Genomic DNA, 21,014 nt, shown 5'->3' with positions numbered 1-21,014 from the left:
AGCAAAGTGCATCCTATTTTAAATAGAAATATAAAAATCCTGATACAAACTAACATTCACATTTAGAACTTAGAAAGAGTAGCGAGAAAGAGAGAAATATGTTATGGGTTTTATGGGTTATGAAAGAAATAATGAATCAAGTACGACAAGAACTTTAACTCAAGAACTGAATCAAGACCGTGATAATTATGGATTTACTTCGAGGGAAATCCATCCTCCAAAAACCACAACAACATTACACTTTTGTAAAAGATCTCATTCTATTCTTCCAGCTACTATATACAAATAGTAAGATCAAAATGCACCATATACTATGATACAAAAACTTTCCGTTTTATTAACTTTCCAAAATGACTAAGTCTTTCTTTCTCAATCACAAGCTCCAGACCCTTTGTTGTCTTTCATTCCTTCCACATACACTTTAGTATACTCTTAACATTCTCCATTCCTTCAAAAGCGTTAACCAAAAAGCTAATAATTTCCTACATGATTTATTTCTCTTCCTCTATCAAAGGGCCAATGAGGTGGCAATACCTTGAGTAACTAGAGGGCGAAATATTTAACAACCCATTTAGTCATTACATCAAACACTTTGCAGCCAAGCTTCCAAGACTGAGTTATTACCATTTTCAAGACTTGGAACATCTCCTGATCTTCTGTTTCATTCTGTTACCTTTGAAAATTTTATTGGAGTAACGTGGATCTGGTGTAGTCTTCCATGAGAGTATCACCCTTTTTTATACCAATTGTTATGGGTTTTCTTGGTTATGAAAGAAATAAGGAATCAAGTATGACAAGAACTTCAACTCAAGAATTGAATCAAGAACATGATAATGGATTTACTTTGAGGGAAATCCTTCCTCTAGAAACTACAACAGCAATATAATTCTAAGATAGATCACATTCTATTCTTCCAGCTATTTATATACAAATGGTAAGATTAAAATACACCGTATAACTATGATACAAAAACTCCCCATTTTATTAACTTTCCCGAATGACTAAGTCTTCTGTCCTCGATCACAAGCTCTAGACCCTTTGTTGTTTTTAGTTCCTTCCACATACACTTCAGTATACTCCTAACAAAACACAAAGAGAGAGGGGGGAGGGAGTGGAACATATCGAGAGTAGCAAGAAAAAACTAGGGTATTTGTGATGTTAACAAACGACAAACTTTGCAAGTCACCAATGGCGACGGATAAACGATAGGGATGCTAGAAGTTTAGAGAGAGGTAATCTATCTAATAGGGCTGGGGGAATTAATCCCAAACTCAAAATAACAGAGTTTTTTATGTACAAAACGACGTCGTTTGTAATAATAAAACAATTTTTTAAAAATAAAACCATATACGAATACCTGAGTTAATCCCCAATATATGTAACCAGATCCAAGTCATTTGGATCACTAGGTTCTAGATTGGATTGAAAAAAAATATGGTCTGAATACACACCTCTAGTTACATTCGTAATTGTTTGTCTTTTTTTAATATTTTGGTTATTTGGTTAATATGCATGGTATTTTTGAAAATAATATTTTGGACTCTATTATATTTGGGGTAAAAAAAAAATCATTTAGGTTAGAAAAACCAACTAACCTAACAAAAATTGAATTATACTTATAAACTAAAATTAAAAAATCGAAAGTTCTTAATTCTTTGTATGAATGGGTCTGTATAGGTTCTTAGAATTTCAAAATCGACTTAGATTTGTTCAATTTCAAAATATGTCCAAAACCAAAGTGAATTAAACTGATTACATGCCCATGAGTTTCATAGGGGAGGCAAGGGATTTCGCTATTATCAATTTATAAGCTAAATTGATGATGATTTGGGGATTTTGGGTTAGTGCATTAGCGACCCCAAGTTTAGTGCCTATTGGGGTGGCATTTGTTAGTGGAGGGTTTATTGTAATAGGAATAAACATAGGAGTTACTTAGTGCATGTTTGAGATTGTTGGGGGTAATATAGTTTTTAGTTTTAAGGTTTTAGTTATAGAGTTTGAGTAATAAGCCTTACTATTAAAAAATTATTTACAGTTTGGTAACTATATGTTAAATATTTTCAAATATTTTACATTGATTTAGAAACAATATAAAAAACTAATTTTTGAGGTAGAGATGACATAAACACTATTTGAGGTAGTGTGGTGCCTATGATAAGATTATAGGATAAAACTCTAATTAACTGAAAGTTGTAAGAGTATTTTCATCTATTGATAATTTTCTTTAAAATTGGAACTAAGTTATGCTATCTAGAAAAGCACGTTCAAGAAAAAACATCAAAATAATATTTTTCCTTAAATGTACTTTCTATTTTTTTAATATTAAAAAATATTTTATTATATAACAATAAGATAACCCAACTCTATCATTAAAAAGCTTTTGAACATATTTAAACACTTTTTGTCCTTGACGAAAAGTTACCACAGAGAGATACCTAGTGGGTCTTGCCAATGAAGAAGTCGAAGAGAGTCTATTAATGCTCACAAGGTATCTGCTTATAAGGACGTAGATGAGTTGGGTACAAGTGAATAGTAAGTGGTCAAATCTTGTTTATTTAACTTTTATTTGAAAATAAGTCGAGCTTGAACTTTCCATCAAGAAATGTTGTTCTAGTTGACCACTAGGTAAATTTTTTATTTTTTTACTAGAAAGTGATTTAAAATATATTGGTGTATTTTTTTATTTTTTAAAAATATTTAAATACATTAAAAATTGTGAAAGAAAAAAAAAAAATTCAAAATGTGAAAGCGATAACAATGAGCGATAATGTAGAACCACTCCTCAGGCAAAAAGCTACAATCAAATTGGATTTTATGTTCACGATCATATTATATACTATTTAATTGAGTTTGAGTTTATTTATGAGCTGTGTCATTTTAGTAAAATCGGTTATTTATATTGAGTTTGATAACTTTGTCTAGAATTAACAAACAAGTTTTGATTTTTTTTTGTTAATATCTATATTAAGTTTATTATACATATATCAATGATTATATTTATAAAAGTTTAAGTAACATGTTTAATATTAAAAGTATGATTTTCTATAATATCTTTAAATATTAAAAATATTCTCATTATAGATAAAACGTTAACTCTATAACAAAATAATAAATATGAAGTTATTGAAATTTATATGAGTCAACCTAAATTCTATACGAGTTGTATCGTTAAATAATCATCGTAATTTTGTATTCATAAACATTTTATTTAATAAAAAAAATTAAATCAAACTTGAGTCGATCTTATTTACCTACTTATTTATTTACAATAATTTTATATATAATCACTTTTTCTTATCTTTTATATATTTTACTGATGTGATTAATTGTATCATATTTTTTTATTATAAAATAATTATTTTAACTAATTTCATTAATAAAATGCATTAAAAATACATATAAATAACTATATCTAACAAAAACACATTTTATTTACATCCCACTTGTGCATTAAGAGAGAAGTTACGGAGACACGTGGGCTAATGTGGGCCTGGAAGCAGCCGTGAGGCTCATTCCTAAAAACCTAACTGGGCTTCAAAGTCAGGATCAAGCCTGCCTCAATAACAAATTAATCACTGATTCACTGACGCTGCGAGGGGGAGACACACACCCAGTTGCTTGTATCTTTGAATTTGGCTTTGCCTAGGTGTGAAATTTTCCTTCTGAGCAAAAGCAATTCTTCCTAGAAAGAAAAAGAAAAAACAACGAAGGAATTCAGAAATGAATAGTTCATCACCAGCTCATTCTTCAATATCAACCACAACAATAATGGGAGGGAATAGCAGCAATGCTGCTTTGTCCACGGAGGAGTTCCATATCCCACCTGATCTCATTTCAATTCAAGAGCGCAAAGACGAGGCCTTGCTCGGTTCGTTACTTTCCTTTAGTTAAATTTCTCTTTTATAATCGACTGATCTGACTTTCTGAATCGTAATGTTTCCACGCTATCTTTGGGGCTTATTGTTATTCTTGTGGGACTTTGTTAACTTAAACAATCTGGGTTTTAATTTTTTTTCTTCGTATGATTAAGCTTATTTGTTGAAGTTCATCAATTGGAGTCGTCTGGGTCATTGTTTCTTCTGCATTATCGTTGTGAGTTTAGCTAGTTATTGTTACTAATTGGGTCAGACTCGTTGGCTTTTGATTTGGGGTCGGTAACTTCGGAAGCATTTGGCCTAATTTCGAATCTTCGTTAGCACAGGGAGTTTTGCCATAAGTGGGATAGGATGCTGTTTATAGCCAAGTATTTTCAAGTGCTGTGGTTCATATTACTTTGAAAATCCCTCGATCTTGGCTATCTGTATACCTTGCGTTCTGGTCTTCTATTTTCCATCTTAAGTTTAAACTATTTTCTGAAACTTGTCTATTGGAGCCGCGCGGGCCATTGTATTTCTGTAATTCATTTTTCTATCAAAAGAAAAATAAAAGAAACAACTAAGGCAAACTTGTGTAACGAATTCTGTCTTTTGGGGTTTCAAACAACCAAAATTCCTATCTTTTTAGTGACTTTTCTTTTCCTTAAGGTGTCTATGAAGCTATGTTGATTTAATTTGACAGGATTTGACACACCTAAGGCATCTTTTGATTCCATGTATGTGACTTAAAGTGCCTCTAAAGTCGAAATTTCTGTGTGTGCTTATCAAAAGGTTGAGTTTCCATATGCACTTCCTCAAGACTTTTTTTTCAAGACTCTACTCCTTTTGACTGCTTCGATAGACTTTAAGGTGCTGAACTTACTTGATTATCTTTTATCTTATCCTCATTCTAGACAGGTATCTCTCTTGTATACGACCTGTCTACTTGGAATATGCGGTTTGAGCTTTTTAATGAAATGTTTATTGCTTATCAATCAGAAAAAAAAATCCATGTGTAATTCATTAACCTTTTTTTTTCCTGTTTCTGAGAACTGTTGTAAACAAATTTACAATTTAGGTCTTATGTTTCATTTATGTTTTGGTTTGGAGGAAAATAAAAGACTAACAAAAAAACGAAGAATCCACTTAACTAGATGTGGTTATTATTTCACGCTCAATTAGGTGCAGGCAGTTTCCCTGGATTCTTAGTATGAACGCGTAAAGTTATTCTATGGTCTCTTCTTTTCTGCGGCTCTTTCATACCAGACACATGTTCTCATAATAAGAGACCAGTTGCTTTTTAATTGTAGTTCTAAAATCAGATCTGATGGCTTCACTTGATAAGGAGGTTAAATCCTTGGATGAAGATAACTGGAAGTTTGAGGGACCTCGCTCCCATATCCACCTTTTATCAAGACGAGGTTAGTTCTGCAACCTGCCAAGTACCTCTTGCTTGTGTAAAATCCTATGTGTTGTTGATTTGTTACATAAACTATGACCCTTAAAAATTTCAGTGGATCCAAGGTCTGTTATCTACAATATATTATAGCATCTGCAATGCATATAATAAAAAGAGTCGTCTTGCATTACATTCTTTAATATTGTCCACTATTTCAACCGGGACTGGTCCTAAACTTGCCTAAGTTGATTTTCAACCCTGACATGTCTTCAAAATAAGAATAGACATCTCAAGTGGCGGATATGATCTAGTACATCGTCAGAAAAGATCAAGGTATCATCTGTGGAAATGAGATGAGACGCAACAATCTCATTATTTTGCCAAGGCCCAACTGAGAAGCTTGATAGTAATCCCCTGTTCACTATAGCTAATAATATCGTACTCAGTACCTCCTTTATCAATGCAAAGAGTAGAGAGGTTCAGGGATCCCATTGTCTCAATCCCATAAAGCTGTGAATACCAAATTATAATTGATGCATGTATAGTGCCCTAAGCATTGCCACGTCAACAAAGCTCCTTTGTAGATTCAATATGGCGTGATTGTCTGGTTATGATCGATGCTATATTGACCAAATTAGATCTATCATATGCATTAGTTGGAGATAGCTTCTTGAACTCAAGATCCAAATATTTGATTAACCATTTTCTAGTTTGGTGTCATTGTTTAATTGTCTTCTATGATTTCTTATTTTGTGAAGACCCCTGCAGACAAGCTAAGAAGTTGACTGCTTTTAGCCCACTACTTAGTTGAAGGTGAGGGGCGGCTTAGGATGGCCAAACTATGTAAATTATTTCATTTTTTCAAAAACACTTAGTTAAGCATCTCATACTCTAGCCCTTGAGGACATACCAAGCATCTCATACTCTACAATCAACCATTGTAGATTAGGGTTGATGTTGATTGTACCAAGAAATGTTCTCAGAAACTGAAAGAAGGGAGAACAAATTAAAAATAATACAATAAGTGGTTTTAGTTTTTGGTGATATGCTATTTTTAAGTCCCTAATCCCTATCTAACTTCATTTTAGTAGATTTGGTTCAGAATAGGATTTTGAATTTAGAAAAAGCTAGAATAAGATTTTATACTTCCTCCTTGTCAACATCCTATTATATAGATTGTAAAGTTGACCTAATATTTATTACCATCTATTCTCTTTATACTTGAATTACTAACAATAAGCTTTCCATGGCAGATATTAATTATATATATATTGTTTGAACGAATGCAGAACTGTTAAAATAAAATAATTGGGCAGTTTATGACCTTATTTGTGCTGTAGGTTTTGTTTGAATGAGTATCAAGTGAGGATCTACACGTGCCGCACGAACAGGGATGTAATCAATTAGTTTATGAAAGCCTGTATAGAAGATCAATTTACCGTAGGGAATGTTTGATGGCATATCCTTTACAGTCTTGCTCATTTGCATGGCGTCGACAATATTTTTCATATTTTATCTAATTTTCTATTTTCTTGAAACATATATTATAATCTAGAACTGATTGCTTAGTACTGTTTGCGGTTTTGATAGCCTGGTTTGGTTTGAAGTTGCTTTCATATTACTCATTCTATTACCCTTTTATCACAACGAAGTCACTTGAGTTTGCTATTTGTTTTTCATTGTAAACTTTGGATCAGGTGGTTTTTTTCACCAGCGGACAGAAATTTCGAAGAATTTGAATTTGGCTCCACCAAAATAGTTCAGAATACTTAGAACGGAAGCATAGTCCACGTGAACAATTAAGAGGTTGTGCTTCTCCCTCCCTCTCTCTCTCTTCCTGGCACTCATGTAACCTTTTCAAATTAATTAAAGCTGGTCAAGTGGTGAAATTCATCTCGAGCAACATATATTCATGGAAGGGCTTAAAGTTTCTGACCGCTACAGAACATACTATGTAATGTAGAGTTAGGCCGAGTGAAAGGTTTCTATCGGTGATGACCTACTAGGTGTGGCTGTGTGCTTGAGCAGACTTGTGTATGTTGATAAATTGTAACGTTGGCTTATAAGACGGATTCTTACTTTCTAATTGTTGTGCTCTCTCTCTCTCTCTACCACACTCACATTTATGTTTCTAGCGTTCGGCACTTCGGCAGCATCAAATCGGACCTTGAGATGGAGATATTGATTGGTCTAAAACGGGCCATGGGTTTTATTTCACGAGTAAGCTAGGATCTGCTTAGTAATGTGGTTGGAGCCGGAATTTGTTGTTTTTCTTTTCTTGTTTATTTTCCAAGATAGACAGGGCTCATTGAAAGCAGAAAAATGTTTCAAAAGAATGTTTATTTCCCATGCATAAATTTCATCTCTTCTGCCTTCACGCATGAGCCTCAAGCTTATCAACGGAAGGAAGCATAGAACGGTCAGTTCTAAACACATTGCCTTGGTTTCTGCATACAACTTTATAAGCATTTTGTTAGGATTAATGGGATATCTAGAGACAACTTTGAAATAGATTAGCGGAAATAAATAACAAAATATTTGACAATCACATAAAGAATATCAAAATTTAAGTGGTTTGGCTTGAATAATAGCTTACTTCCACTGATGGAATCGATATGAAGGAATTAACTATCACAAAAATAGAATACAATAGAGAAATCACAAATCACTTCTCAATCTCAAAGCTCCAATACACTCAATGAGTTCTCAAATTTTACAAAAGGAATGATCTCTTTTCTCTTTGTTTGGCCGTAGCTCTCGCATCTATCACACTTACAAATGTTATAACATAACATAACATATATATTGTGGGCGGCGTGAGAAGACCTAAAAATTAAGTTTTTGAACATTTGCTCGAACAAAGTGTTGAGCCAATGTCGAGCGAATAATCTCTCTGAAGTTCGCTTGACCCAAAGTTGAGCCAAAACTCTAGAATGATGTTTTCAATAGGAAATCAAGCCATCATTCCAACAAATCTCTACTTTGACTTGAATTCTATCAAGGCTAAACAAAATGAATTCCATCAAATCGAATTTCACCATTTGACAACAAAGACATTAAAAATGCTCACCAAAGATTAAAAAAAAAAACTCATCCACAAATCCCAAACAGGATGCACAACGCCTATCTCTTGAAGACCCATTTCCACCCAAAAGTCTTCATCTCCATAGACAACTTACCAAATCACAAGGTTGGTCCTAATGAAGATATTCAACCTCTTCATACAAAAGTAACACACCACTATAGAAATTGCTTACTTGAATAACAAGTTTTAAATACACATGCGTGGAAGGCTAATAACCAATATTCTCTGTCAAATTAAGTACACCACAAAATCTACATGAGCATATCTCGAAGGTGGCCAAATTGCCTCCTTTATCTACCAAACAAAAATGTAGACTTGCTCCCACTGTGCGCCAATGCCAAAATTAGAATCATGCTACTTTCCAATAGCATGATCTAAACTGCCACCTACACTCCTTCTGTGAAGCTCTCCCATCAACTCCACATTCTTGCCATAACCCTACTCTCTTCTCCAGTAGAAACAACAACTCAAAAGCTATGGAAAAAAAAAAAAAAAGGTTTATCCAATAGCAAGTTGTGTTGACTTCACTCAATTTTTAGATAGGCTTGGCATTCCAAAGCATACACCCGCCCAGCTACTCCATGTTGCTGTGGAGTGATCCAATTATTCGATACTTGACAATATCAAAATTCCATCCCAAAATGTTAGTACAAAGTAGCTTTACCTCTTGCTTGTCGAATTCTCAATCAAAGCCTTCCAATATTTGAAGATTATCAAACACATCACTCCAAGACTTTAGAAAAATAAATCCTGACTTTTTTTCAAATGGTCATCAACGAACATGAGTAAATACTGAACGCCACCTCTAGGGGATAAGAAAAGATGGACCTCGAAGTTAGTAAACCTGCTTACTTAAGATAACCATAGACTTTTTACTCACATTTGAGTGATGTCCAAATCTAGATCATTTGAAGTCAATATTGCAGCTATACCAATGATTGTACTACTATGAAGAAAATATAGACCATAAGTCTTATTTCCCTTCATTACAACCGGAGAGCCTTTGTAGACTCAAATGATTCCACCTTCAGTTGTATACTGATAACCAAAATAGTTAAGAGTGCCCAAAGATATAATATTTTTCTTCAAAGATGAAATATGCCAAACATTAGACAAAGTTCTAACGGTTCTATTATACATTTTAATCTTGATTGAACCAATCCAAACAATCTCACATGCCATATCATTCCCAACCAAAATGAAATCACTGTTGATTAATTAATAGGTAGTGAACCAATCACTTTTGGGACACATATAGGATGTGCAAGCTAAGTCCATAGCCCACTTGTCACCAAAAAGACTGTTAGGACAACATCAGAGCTATTAGATTGTTTTTCATCGCTAACAACATTGATGGAACTTGTACCTTCTTCCTTGTTCTTTAATCTGGGATACTCATTCTTGTAATGGCCAAACATATGCCAGTAATGACAATTAACATTTTTCTTGTTAAATTTTTAGTTGCCACTGGAATTGCTCCTACTCTTTTCCGAACTTCTTTCCTTGAATCTACCACAACAGGAGCCTTTAATAAACAAGCCCTCTGCTTGATCATCCTTGCCTTTCACACTCAATTTTGTTCTCAGCTCTTTAGAATTCAAAGCAAATTTTACATCTGTCAAGGAGATGGTATATCTACCATATAACATCGAGTTCATAAAATTATCAAATGACATAGGCAATGAACATAAAATAATTAAGGCTTTATCTTCTTCTTCAAGCTTAATATCAATATTCTTTAGATCCAAAATGATTTTATTAAATTCATCTAGATGTTTGGAAATAGGAGTACCTTCCTTCATTTTGAGAGTGTATAACCGTTGCTTCAAATACGACCAGTTGGTGAGCGACTTCTTCATGTACAGATGCTCAATTTTCTTCCAAAGACCGACAATGGTCTCTTCATCAGCAACCTCTCGCAATACTCTATCAGAGAGAGACAACAGAATAACACTATGTGCTTTCTCTTCAATATCATCCGTTGTCTGTCTAGGAGGTTCATCTGACACCATCTCATCCAAGACCTGTGTCGATGATTGTTGTTGTAACAGAGCCTTTATCTTGATGCGCCATAACCTGAAGCTATTTTGACCATAAAACTTCTCAACTTCAAACTTTTCCATAGCCATCTCTTAAGATCTTGCACAGAGTCTAGTGCTCAGATACCAATTTGTTAGGATAAATTGGATGTCTAGAGATGACTTTAAAATAAATTAGTGGAAGCAAATAACAAATATTTACAATCACACAAAGAACACCAAGGTTTAAGTAGTTCGGCTTGAACAATAGGCTACATCCATTGGCATAGTCGGTCTCAAGGAATTCACTATTACAAAGATAGAGTACAAGAGAGAAATCACAAATCATTCATCAATCCCAAAGTCCCAATACACCCAATGAGCTCTCAAATCTCACAGAAGGAGTCATCTCTCTTTTCTCTTTGTTTTGGCCACAGCTCTCATGTCTCTCACACTTACAAATGTTATAACATAACATATATATCATGGGCAGTGTAACAAGACCTAAAAAGAGAACAATCTGTCTGTGTTGAGCTAGTGTTGAGTGAACAATCTATCTAAATTTCACTTGAGTGGATTGTCGAGTGAACAATCTGTTTGAAGTTCGCTTCAGCCACACTCAAGCCAAGTTTCTAAAATGGCATTTTCAAAAGGAAATCAAGCCATCATTCCAACACATTTCCTTTCCTCTCCCTATGTTTCTTCCCTTCTAAGAATGATCGAAACCATTTCTCTATTTCTTTTTTCATTTTTTTGGGCAAATGCTTCTCCTTTTCCATCCTTTATGGATTTCTATTTATTCCTCCTCATCCATAGTGAGGTCTCTTTTCTCCATTGTGAAGTTATTTTTGTGTTGGAACTTCGGTGAGAAATCCCTCTCCACCACCAATTTCCCTTGTCTCCATCTTCATATTTTCTTAGTTTTTTCCTTTTTTAAAAAAAATTATTTTTTGTCTATTCAAAGAACATGTGACCTTTGAAAGTCACGTCCATTAGATCTTGATACTTTGCCATATGTTGTGCGTCACATGCATTAGATCGTGATACTTTGCCATTTTTTCCACTAGAAACATCATTTCGACCCTCTCTATTGACATGTGAGGGTCACGTATCATTGAGTGTGTGTTGCTTGCACCACGTGTCATCCATCCCATCTAGCAAGGCCAACTTCATAGATTTGCATTTTGTGCCCTCATCACCATTTTAATGGTACTCCCACTACCATTACCACCACCACCAACAACAACAACTAACAATCATGTGTAATCCATGCTCTCTGATACAATAATGTTGCCAATACATAAACATTCTTCTAGATAGGTACTATATTTTAAAGGTACTATTGTTTTGCTTTTGATTATAGGTTGAGTTGCCAATATGTTCTCCTTTAAGATTAATAGTAAAAGAGACATGTAAGTCGCGAGTTTTGATTTTTGAGGTGCTTGCTCTCTTTATAATAACAAAGGAAATGAAGAAGCCAAGAGATCAAACCGATAAAAGTACCGTTATAGAATACATGCATACTATAAATTAAGGAGGAGTGTTACAACTATAAAGACATCACACAAAAAAGTAAACTTACAAACTGATATGACTTCATATGATATGTTAAATCTTCTTTGCAATAAAAGTAGTTTTACAATTTAACATACCAGATTAAGTCAAATTAGTTTGTAGATTTATTTTTGTGGGATCTGTGACTAAAGCACTTTTAAATTAAAATAATCACAACAAAGCATGTATTTAAATATTGTAATATATGTACAAACGTATTAAATTAAGATTATGTGTATGTTTGGGGTTGCGGTGGAAAATATAGCTTATAGTTTTAGGGCTTATAGCTTATAATTTAAGTAATAAGTTCTACTATTAAAAAATTATTTACTATTAGGTAACCATATATTTAAAGTATTTTCAAACATAAAGAGCTATTCCTTATTTAGTCAGATTATTCAGTAAGATATGACGTTACATTTATTTGGAAACAAATTAAAAAATAAAAAGTGTTTTCTAAGGTAGAAATGAAGATTATTTGAATTTTTAAAAATTATGAGTGTAATTATTGAAAGTTTGAACGTTGTAATTATATAAAAATTATATAGGTATTTTCGTCTATTGAGAGTCTTTTTAAAACTCGAATTACATTCCACATTATCTAAAAAAGTCAGTTTGAGGAAAAGTATAAAAATAATGTTTAATTTTTCTCCAAAGGTTTTTTAGTTTATTTGAAATTAAAAATACTTTAATACGTAACTTACAAACAATCTAATTTTTCTATTAAAGAGTTTTTAAGACTATTTAAATAATTTTTAAGATCCATACGTAACCCGCCAAAACAGGCCATATACATGCATGAGAAGTTTTAAAAGAAAATTATAGATTGATTTGTTTTTTCTTCAACAACTACTCCATATGTGGTAGCATCGGGAGGGACTGGTAAGCCCATCCGACCACACAGTTGTTGATCAGGTTGTTAGAGTTTTGTTATATATTTGGGGTAACTAACGAATGAACTCAACCAACTCTAATTATCCTAACCTCCTTAATTCGATACGTTACGTGATGGATTTTCTTCGTTTAATTAGCTAGGTTCCTCTATCTATTAGTTAATTATAAGATTATCACTAAAATCTTACACATGCATGCATAATGCAGGAAGAAAAATCTAAATAGATCAAAAGATAAGTGGTAAGAACAAAGGAATTATATAAAAGTGAACTACTCATAAATCGACAATATGGTTTAAACAAGCAGATTTCTGTTCTCCATAATCAAACGCATGCATGCAGTATACTATGCGTTAACAATTATTTTAGCATATTTTCAAGGTCCAGTTTTCATCCAAAAAATGCTATAGCATCATGAGTACTTATATATTCCCCCAGACCATGCAAACAGAAATTAAGTAAGATTATTTAAAAGAATTATCATAAAATCTGATAAATAAAATCTTCTAGTGTGAGGTGAAAATGAAAAGAAAACATAAGCTAGCAATTACTGGCCGGTAATCAATCAATTAACCAGCCATCTCCATAGAATTTGTAATTAAGTACGTTTCTTCACAAAAGGATGGCCAAGTAGCTCTGTCACTGTCCCTCTGTTCGTCCAGTCCTTCTCTAGACACCTCTGAACAAAGCTTCGAAGCTCCGGTGAGGCCGTCTCAGGCATCTCCGGCCTCTCCTCGAAGCAAATTGCACACATTAATGATGCCCAATCTAGTTGTTGCTTTGCAGAATTAATTAATGGAAAATGACCAACACAGCATTCCAGCACCACCACCCCAAGTGACCACACGTCCCCGGCAAACCCGTCTGCATTATCTCCACCCCACCTCTCTGGGTCAAATCTTTCTGGACTCATGTATGCGAATGTCCCCATGTTTGAGTCCAATGTCTCTCGCGTCCCCGCCACGACATGGCTAACCCCAAAGTCTGCTATCTTTACCTCTCCCATATCATTCACAAGTAGATTTGATGGCTTTATGTCCCTATGCACTATCTGCATGCCATGCAAATAGTGCAATCCTTCCAGGACACGCCTGGCCACGCCTGAGATTACATGCTCCGGTAGTCTCTGATGTACTCGCAACACATCTTGTAGTGAGCCTCCTTCCATGTACTCCATGACAAAGCAAAGACCACGTCCACCACCTTCAGTTTCTGTGAAACCATTATCAAAAACTCCATGACACCTTACTATATATTGAGAGTCAACTCGTTTAAGGATCTCGGCCTCGCGTGCTGTTTGTCGGTGAATGCTAACAACATATTGGTCGACCTGAAGCACTTTCAACGCAAAAATCGATTTGGTTTTCCTGTTAAAAACTTTATAGACCGTGCCACTACTGCCATGTCCAAGAACGGCCATTTTCTCAAGATCAAATAGGCTTTTTATGCCCGAGGAGTCAGGCCAACATGAAGGGCTTGGCAAGAACGTCGGAAAGTCATGAGTCTGGCGTTGGAACTCGGCTGCTGAATTTGGAGGTGGTAAGGATAGCCTTAATGCATGTCGATGCCTTCTCTCTCTCACTAATGTCATTAGGCTTAATTAATTTACTTCTCCACTTTGTTTATATGCGTTTAGGAGAATTAAGCAAAAGTCAATGTGAAGAGTATTAATACATGGGATTAGGGAGTGTGTAAGGAAACAAGCATATCGAAGAGCTAACAAGTGGCCATGACCATTTCCTAATTCCAAGGGCGGGCGAGGTTTTTGTGGTCAGGTCAGTGCCTATCTTTGGCTGTGAATGGAGTTAGTTTTTGAGAAGAGTATTCACATTGCCATGTGTAACGTTTTTGGTAATTAACCGAAGACCCTTTCTTCATGAACACTTGTTGATCAATCACCAAATGGGGTAGGGGGTCTCATCCGTTTAATTATTTGACTTATAGGATGACCAGTCCATCGATCTTCGTGATCAAGCTAGCTAGGAAGACGAGAACTGTATATAGCGGATCGCTAGCTTCGGGAGTTGTCACAATTAATAAGAAATAAAACGGGAATATTTAAGTATGTATATATGTATATATGTACGTGCCGGCGGGATCTGGAAATCATCAGATTCTTAGGATCAGAAAAGCCGAAATGGAAGGCAAAGCCATGTAGCAGCCGCTTTTCCCTTAACAAACGCACAGAAAATTGCTATATGTTATGCCCAGTTAGCTACCTTGCCGTAGGGCTCAGCATTAATTGCCTCTAATATCCATGCACGTATCAGAACGGCAACTCAAAGCATCCCTCTTTCTTTGGAAGCTGTTAGAAGAGCAAGGAAAATGGAAACACTTGGCATTCACTCGGGTCTTTCTTACTCATCATCTTCTAGTCTTTACGCGATGTAAATGATAACAAAGCCGCGTGATGATCAACACTGATTTTTCTTTTCTAAACTTTATTCTTTTTGGTGGTAAGCATGCATATATATATATATGTAGGAAAACTCTATAGGAAACCGGCGTGGGGAACCTCGGGGAAACCACGTCCCACGTGGCAAAATGAATACGACGCCGTTTTCCCTCCTTCGTTAGCCTTCCCCTTTTCATTTCCATTTGAAAGTTTTCCCCCATCTTCTTCATCTTCCCTTCGTCTTCCCCTTTCCCCCATTTCTAGACCTCCCTTTCATCTTCAAGCATTCGTCTTCCACCATCCCCACACGAAAACCGACGATGAAGGACCTTCTTTAGCCGATTTTTCTCTTCCCACGAAACCGAGATACTCCGAACTTCCCTTCGATCCTCTGCCTCCCCCTTCGAAGCCAAAGTCACCGAAGCTCTCGCTCCCCCTTTGAAGCTGAAAGACACTGAAGCTCTGCCTCCCCCTTTGACACCGAAAGAAACCCTAACCAAGCTCTGTGTTTCTCCCTCCCCCTTCCTTATTTTTCATAGAAATTTTCCTTGGTGCAGGATATCTCAGATGCTCAATGGAGGAACTTTGGTGTTCAATAAGTCGAAAGCTTATTTTGGTTTAAGAGAGAGGGGGATTTCAATTGTTTGGCTTGGTATGTGCTTTTCATTATAACTCAACTCAGTTCTTGAACAATATTTTTAACACTTTGTGATCCACGGCGTTTTTCTAATCTTCATAGATTTTTAATTCCTTCTTTATTTTTGTTTGCCGTGCTGATTTTCTGCTCTGCAACATCCTATTCATCCTATCGAGCAGACCCAAGTCATTATCTTCTAGTAAAGGTTCGTTTCATGCAAGTTTGTGTACATCTTGTAGCAAATAGTGCAATTAATAAGGAAATTATTCTTATTTATTGTACATGGATTAATTACAGTGAGATTTACCTAGTAAAATTCCAAGATTAAAATTATTTTTATTTCTACTCTTTATCTGCAGATATTTGAGAGGTAAGACTAGCGTATCACATTCCTATAGTGACTGATGTCCACGACGCTCTTCAGGCAAGCTTTTGTTTTCTAGTGGTAGCCTTGTTCCTTCTGTTTTATTTTTATCTAGATATGTCTTTACATATGGCGGCAGCCATATTTGTTGACTGGGTGTATACTCTTATTCAATCAATATTGGATAATAATTTGGCATAATATCTAAATTCATCTCACCCTATTTGCTCCTTTCACGATGAGGTGTTTATATGTATTTCATGATCTTTCCTAAGCAAATGATAATAGCCATATTATGACTTTTTGGGGATGGTAAGAGTGAATTGCATGTTTCTTTACTGGATTAGTTGTGTACCTCAGGAGCATTTGTGCTTGTATACCTGTATGACTAAGTCTATGCATCTATTTGTGTAAAATGAGGAAAAAAAGAGCTGTGACCAATTTTGTATTGTACTTCAATAGTAGGAAATCTTGATTTTGGACTTGTGCAATATCCACCATTAGAAATTCTAATAAAAACATCAAAATTAGATCAGATGTGGTACTAATAGTACTACTGTTATAGTGTCTGATTCTGACTCATGATGTACTTCAAATTGTCCCTAAATCTGCATGCAGTACTGTGAATGTTCCAATGAAATTATAATAAAGATTGAACAATTCCAAAAGAGAAAAGACATGATATTATAATAAAGATCATAATTTATCTTGCTTACAACAATGAAATTTCAATGAAATGTGAGATGTGCTCTATAAATTCTGGTTGAAAATGTGAGAATTGTCATTTTATAATTCTGGTTGGAAATGTGAGAATCATTGAGAAGCAGTTTGCAGTTTGTTGTTGAGAAGCAGTTTGCAGTTTGCTGTTGAGAAGCAGTTTGTTGTTGAGAAGCAGTTTGTAATGTATTGAGCAGCAGTTTGTTGTTGAGAAGCAGTTTGCAGTTTGTTGTTGAGAAGCAGTTTGCAGTTTGCTGTTGAGAAGCAGTTTGTTGTTGAGAAACAGTTTGTAATGTATTGAGCAGTTTGTAATTACATTGAAACAGTTTTAATGTATTGAACAATTTGCAATTTGAGAAGCAGTTTTAATGTATTGAGCAGTTTGTAATTTGAGAACCAGTTTGTAATTTAATGTATTAAGCAGTTTGTAATTTGAGAGGCAGTTTGTAATTTAATGTATTGAGCAGTTTGTAATTACATTGAAGCAGTTTTAATGTATTAAACAGTTTGTAATTTGAGAAGCTGTTTTAATGTATTGAGCAATTTGTAATTTGAGAGGCAGTTTGTATTTTAATGTATTGAGCAGTTTGTAAGGGCTTTATAGGGTCTTGAGTAGCAGGTTAATGTAATGGCTTGCCAATACATAAATACCAACATTAGATTAAAACACAGAAATATTAACAACTGTAATGCCCATACATAAATACAAACAACAACTTGACTCCTAATGCACAAGTCTGCCTTGCAACCAAAAAAATGGTACATCAAGTTAGTTTCTAGTATTACAACTAAAAATATTTGTTGCAATATTAGCCCTGCCAATAGACTTGCCAATATACAAAATACCAACAAATGAACACTCTTCCCAATATATAAAATACCAACAAATGGCTTTCCAATACACAAAATACCAACAAATGGCTTCCCTTTCCAATATACAAAATACCAACAAATGGCTTCCATTTCCAATATACAAAATACCAACAAATAGCTTCCATTCCCAATACACAAAATACCAACAAATGGCTTCCCTTTCCAATATACAAAATACCAACAAATACCAACAAATGGCTTCCATTTCCAATATACAAAATACCAACAAATGGCTTCCCTTTCCAATATACAAAATACCAACAAATACCAACAAATGGCTTCCATTTCCAATATACAAAATACCAACAAATGGTGCACCCAATACACAAAATACCAACAAATGGCTTCCTTTCCCAATATACAAAATACCAACAAATGGCTTCCCAGTACACAAAATTGCAACAAATGACTTCCCAACAAATGTCTTCGCTTTAACTTTCTCCATCCTCGATGCTCTCCTTAGAGATGGAGGTCTACCTTTCCCTCTCACAACATTCGGACTGAGTACTTGCTTTGAACTACCAACTGCAGTTGTGTCCTTTATCGTACAACCAACATTAGAACCCGTTAGGGTGATTGATGGGAGTTCTTGGTTGGAACGATATAAGTCAATCATTGCATACAATTTTGTAGTTGCATCCTCAGTAAGGAGTTTTGAACCCGCTGCATGAGTAATCATCTGATAACATATATTTAACAGACTTGAATATCTATTTGCATCTGCCCGATTATCCTCTGCATCATAGCTGCTACTGATTAACGTGTACCTCCTTTTGATGTCCTTCCTCCATCGATCTATAATGTACCTATCTGGCACATACTTAATCCCGTTACTTTTGAATACTGCCAAAATGTGTCTACACAATATCCCTCTCATCTGATATAATTACGACAATCCTTTTCCAAAAATGGGAGGTTCTCGAATCCACCCGCGCCAACGACAAGACTGTTAAAGCTCTTATTCATTCGGATGCCAGCCAAGTCATTTGTATCTAAGACTCTTTTTACGGTCTCACTAACTTCTCTATTACAACGAAAGAAGCGGGCTTTCTGTAGACTGAGACCGTGATTATGGATATTATGAACTGTTGTCAACCGTACCTTTCCCTCAACTTTTAAGGCATTAATCTTTGCCTTACATTCTGTCTTTCCCGTCGGGCGTGGTTTGGCGACGTTCAATGTTCTATTCCGAGCCTTCCCACCACGGACACAAGCAAGGGTGACATATCTAACTTCCCCATTGTCGGCTTTCTCACTCCTTTTTGTCATCACCCCAAATCCGCATTTCTTACCGTATTGCTTATAATAGCTCAATAATTCTTCAAAAGAATTAAATTCCATCCCTGACTTTGGCTCCTCAATTATATTACCACCATCCATTTGGGCACACTCAGGTGTCCCGGTACTGCCATCCTTGGTTTCCAGTGAATCTGGTATATCCTTTTTACTCTTATCATCAAGTCTAGAGGATGTACATGGTGCTTCAGTTTCTCTACAATTGGGTCGATCCTCTGTACGAACTCTTGAGCTCGTTGCAGAGCTTGTAGTGATGAGAGGAATCGGAGGTCCCATCCCATACTGAAATTGGTAACCAGCATTTTGCATAAAGCACAAAAATGAATGCAATTAAACTTTCAGAAAAAGCATAGTTATTAAAAAAGGACAGTAACAAAGTTGCATCACCACCTGAATGTTAATTGGATATTGGTTACCATTTGGATATGGCATACAGGCCGGTGACCATGCAGGCATTGGTCCATGCCAAACATGCATGTAATTTGAAAGGTTTGGAGTAGTTGTTGGGATGTCCTAACATAAAAAATAATAATGATAATTATTTATTACGAGATTGATGTAATCAACCAATAAACATCAACTCAATACATTCCAACAAATCTTTAAAATAATATAACAAACCGTGCATGGAGGATTTGAGCCCACTTGTGTTAGCCGAGATGAGTGATCTTCTCCTTTTTCCATGCTAACAATCCCAAGAAAAACTATATATACAAACAGTAAAAGAATAATTAATGTGAAACATAAGTGGAAGCCGTGTAAAAGTTTAGACATGGAAGTTTAGTAGTTATCAATGAACACTATTATGGAAAGTAACCATTTCATGTTTGTTGTGGGGTCTGTGTAGAGACATAAATTATTGCAATTACTAGAAAAGAAATTATTGCACTATTAATATGGAAATAATATATATTTAGCAAGCTTAGCTGCTTTATTTGGAAGTTGTAACTTTGATCCTAATCACATCCTAAATGACATTTGAAATGAAATATTTTTATTTATTTATTAATTTTAATTAAAAGAAGGTTATCAAGGATTATCTACCACATGATCTAAATAGTTACGTGGCATGAAATCCATTGTATAAAACATCCATTGTACCACCTATATTTTTCCAAGAGATGAGAAATGAGGGTCTTTATAATGAACACTATTATTTTTCTGCATGTTGTGAAATTTTGAACAAGACATGATGCATTACATGACCCACTTAATTTCTAATCAGAAACCATGATCAACACCCTTAGTACTTCATTAATTTACTCTTTATATTTTCTCATTTTCATCTATTCATGTCACTCGGTGCATAGCTGTGTTTTTAATCATACATTTGGACTGCAGGACTAAAATATTATTACCCAATAGATCCAAAAGGTCAGACCATATATATTCCTAGCTGTCGTACAACTGGCCAGGCCAACCATTACGGGAGCATCTCCAATAACAGGACTTGCATTGTTTTGGGTGAATTGGCAAATGTGCCTTCTACGTATCCAAGCAACATTAATGGAGTTAAAAAGCCCATTTCCATCCAATCCAATAAACCAGATATAGAACTTCAATCACTTACCAAACAACAAGATACAACTAAATACCATAACACCTTCATCTTAAAGACATGGGCAACACGAGCCCATTTTAAAAGTTCTACTAACATACCCATACCTTCCAAGCATTACCACTGGAGTTTTTAAAAAATAAAAAATGCATGCTTTTGCTTGTATCATGTTGTTCGAGTCTGCATGTCTTATTGTTCATATTTCAGAAGCTAAAAATCAAGGAAAAGGAACTTCTAACCAAGATCTTACCAAGATTTCACCTTCAGATTTCAGAAAAGGAAAACCAAGATCTTACCTGAAGCTAGCCACTAAGACAAGAAGGTAACGAACAGAGATTTGAAGACAAGATGACGAGGACAAGGTGACGAGG

General features: G+C 35.0%; 2 protein-coding genes and 1 long non-coding RNA gene across 6 annotated transcripts; 2 read left to right on the top strand and 1 right to left on the bottom strand.

Moving 5' to 3' along the window:
- The first annotated feature begins 3,548 nt into the window (after positions 1–3,548).
- Positions 3,549–7,339, top strand: LOC122282985 (protein SAMBA). Of its 4 annotated transcripts, none has more exons than XM_043095093.1 (4): positions 3,549–3,868; positions 5,165–5,275; positions 6,012–6,066; positions 6,951–7,339. In XM_043095093.1, exons 1-3 carry the CDS (start codon positions 3,721–3,723, stop codon positions 6,062–6,064), a joined length of 312 nt encoding a protein of 103 aa, XP_042951027.1. In that variant the 5' UTR covers positions 3,549–3,720; the 3' UTR covers positions 6,065–6,066; positions 6,951–7,339. The 4 variants fall into 4 exon arrangements, with proteins under 4 accessions (XP_042951027.1, XP_042951028.1, XP_042951029.1 ...); XM_043095094.1 differs by lacking the exon at positions 6,951–7,339 and adding an exon at positions 6,594–6,943; XM_043095095.1 differs by lacking the exons at positions 6,012–6,066; positions 6,951–7,339 and adding an exon at positions 6,594–6,941 and having other exon boundaries at positions 3,551–3,868.
- A 5,720-nt stretch (positions 7,340–13,059) lies between these two features.
- On the bottom strand, positions 13,060–14,719 carry LOC122282793 (mitogen-activated protein kinase kinase 10-like). Its single transcript, XM_043094824.1, has one exon. It carries the CDS (start codon positions 14,392–14,394, stop codon positions 13,402–13,404), a length of 993 nt encoding a protein of 330 aa, XP_042950758.1. The 5' UTR covers positions 14,395–14,719; the 3' UTR covers positions 13,060–13,401.
- A 649-nt stretch (positions 14,720–15,368) lies between these two features.
- LOC122280627 lies at positions 15,369–17,466 on the top strand. Its single transcript, XR_006229960.1, has 3 exons — positions 15,369–15,850; positions 16,015–16,040; positions 16,195–17,466. It is a non-coding gene; the product is annotated as an uncharacterized LOC122280627 (long non-coding RNA).
- The last annotated feature ends 3,548 nt before the right edge of the window (positions 17,467–21,014 follow it).

This window comes from Carya illinoinensis, chromosome 11 (assembly GCF_018687715.1).
Source record: "Carya illinoinensis cultivar Pawnee chromosome 11, C.illinoinensisPawnee_v1, whole genome shotgun sequence".
NCBI lineage: Eukaryota > Viridiplantae > Streptophyta > Magnoliopsida > Fagales > Juglandaceae > Carya > Carya illinoinensis.
The sequence above is the reverse complement of the archived record's forward strand: the minus strand, read 5'-3'. Positions and strand labels throughout refer to the sequence as shown.

Bases quoted from the DNA above. Each gene is read 5' to 3' on its own strand.
- LOC122282985 (XM_043095092.1), top strand. From the start codon at position 3,721: ATGAATAGTTCATCACCAGCTCATTCTTCAATATCAACCACAACAATA. The intron at 3,869-5,164 runs GTTCGTTACTTT...TTTTAATTGTAG, and splicing joins CAAAGACGAGGCCTTGCTCG to TTCTAAAATCAGATCTGATG. The intron at 5,276-6,950 runs GTTAGTTCTGCA...ACTTTGGATCAG, and splicing joins CCACCTTTTATCAAGACGAG to GTGGTTTTTTTCACCAGCGG.
- LOC122282793 (XM_043094824.1), bottom strand. From the start codon at position 14,394: ATGACATTAGTGAGAGAGAGAAGGCATCGACATGCATTAAGGCTATCC.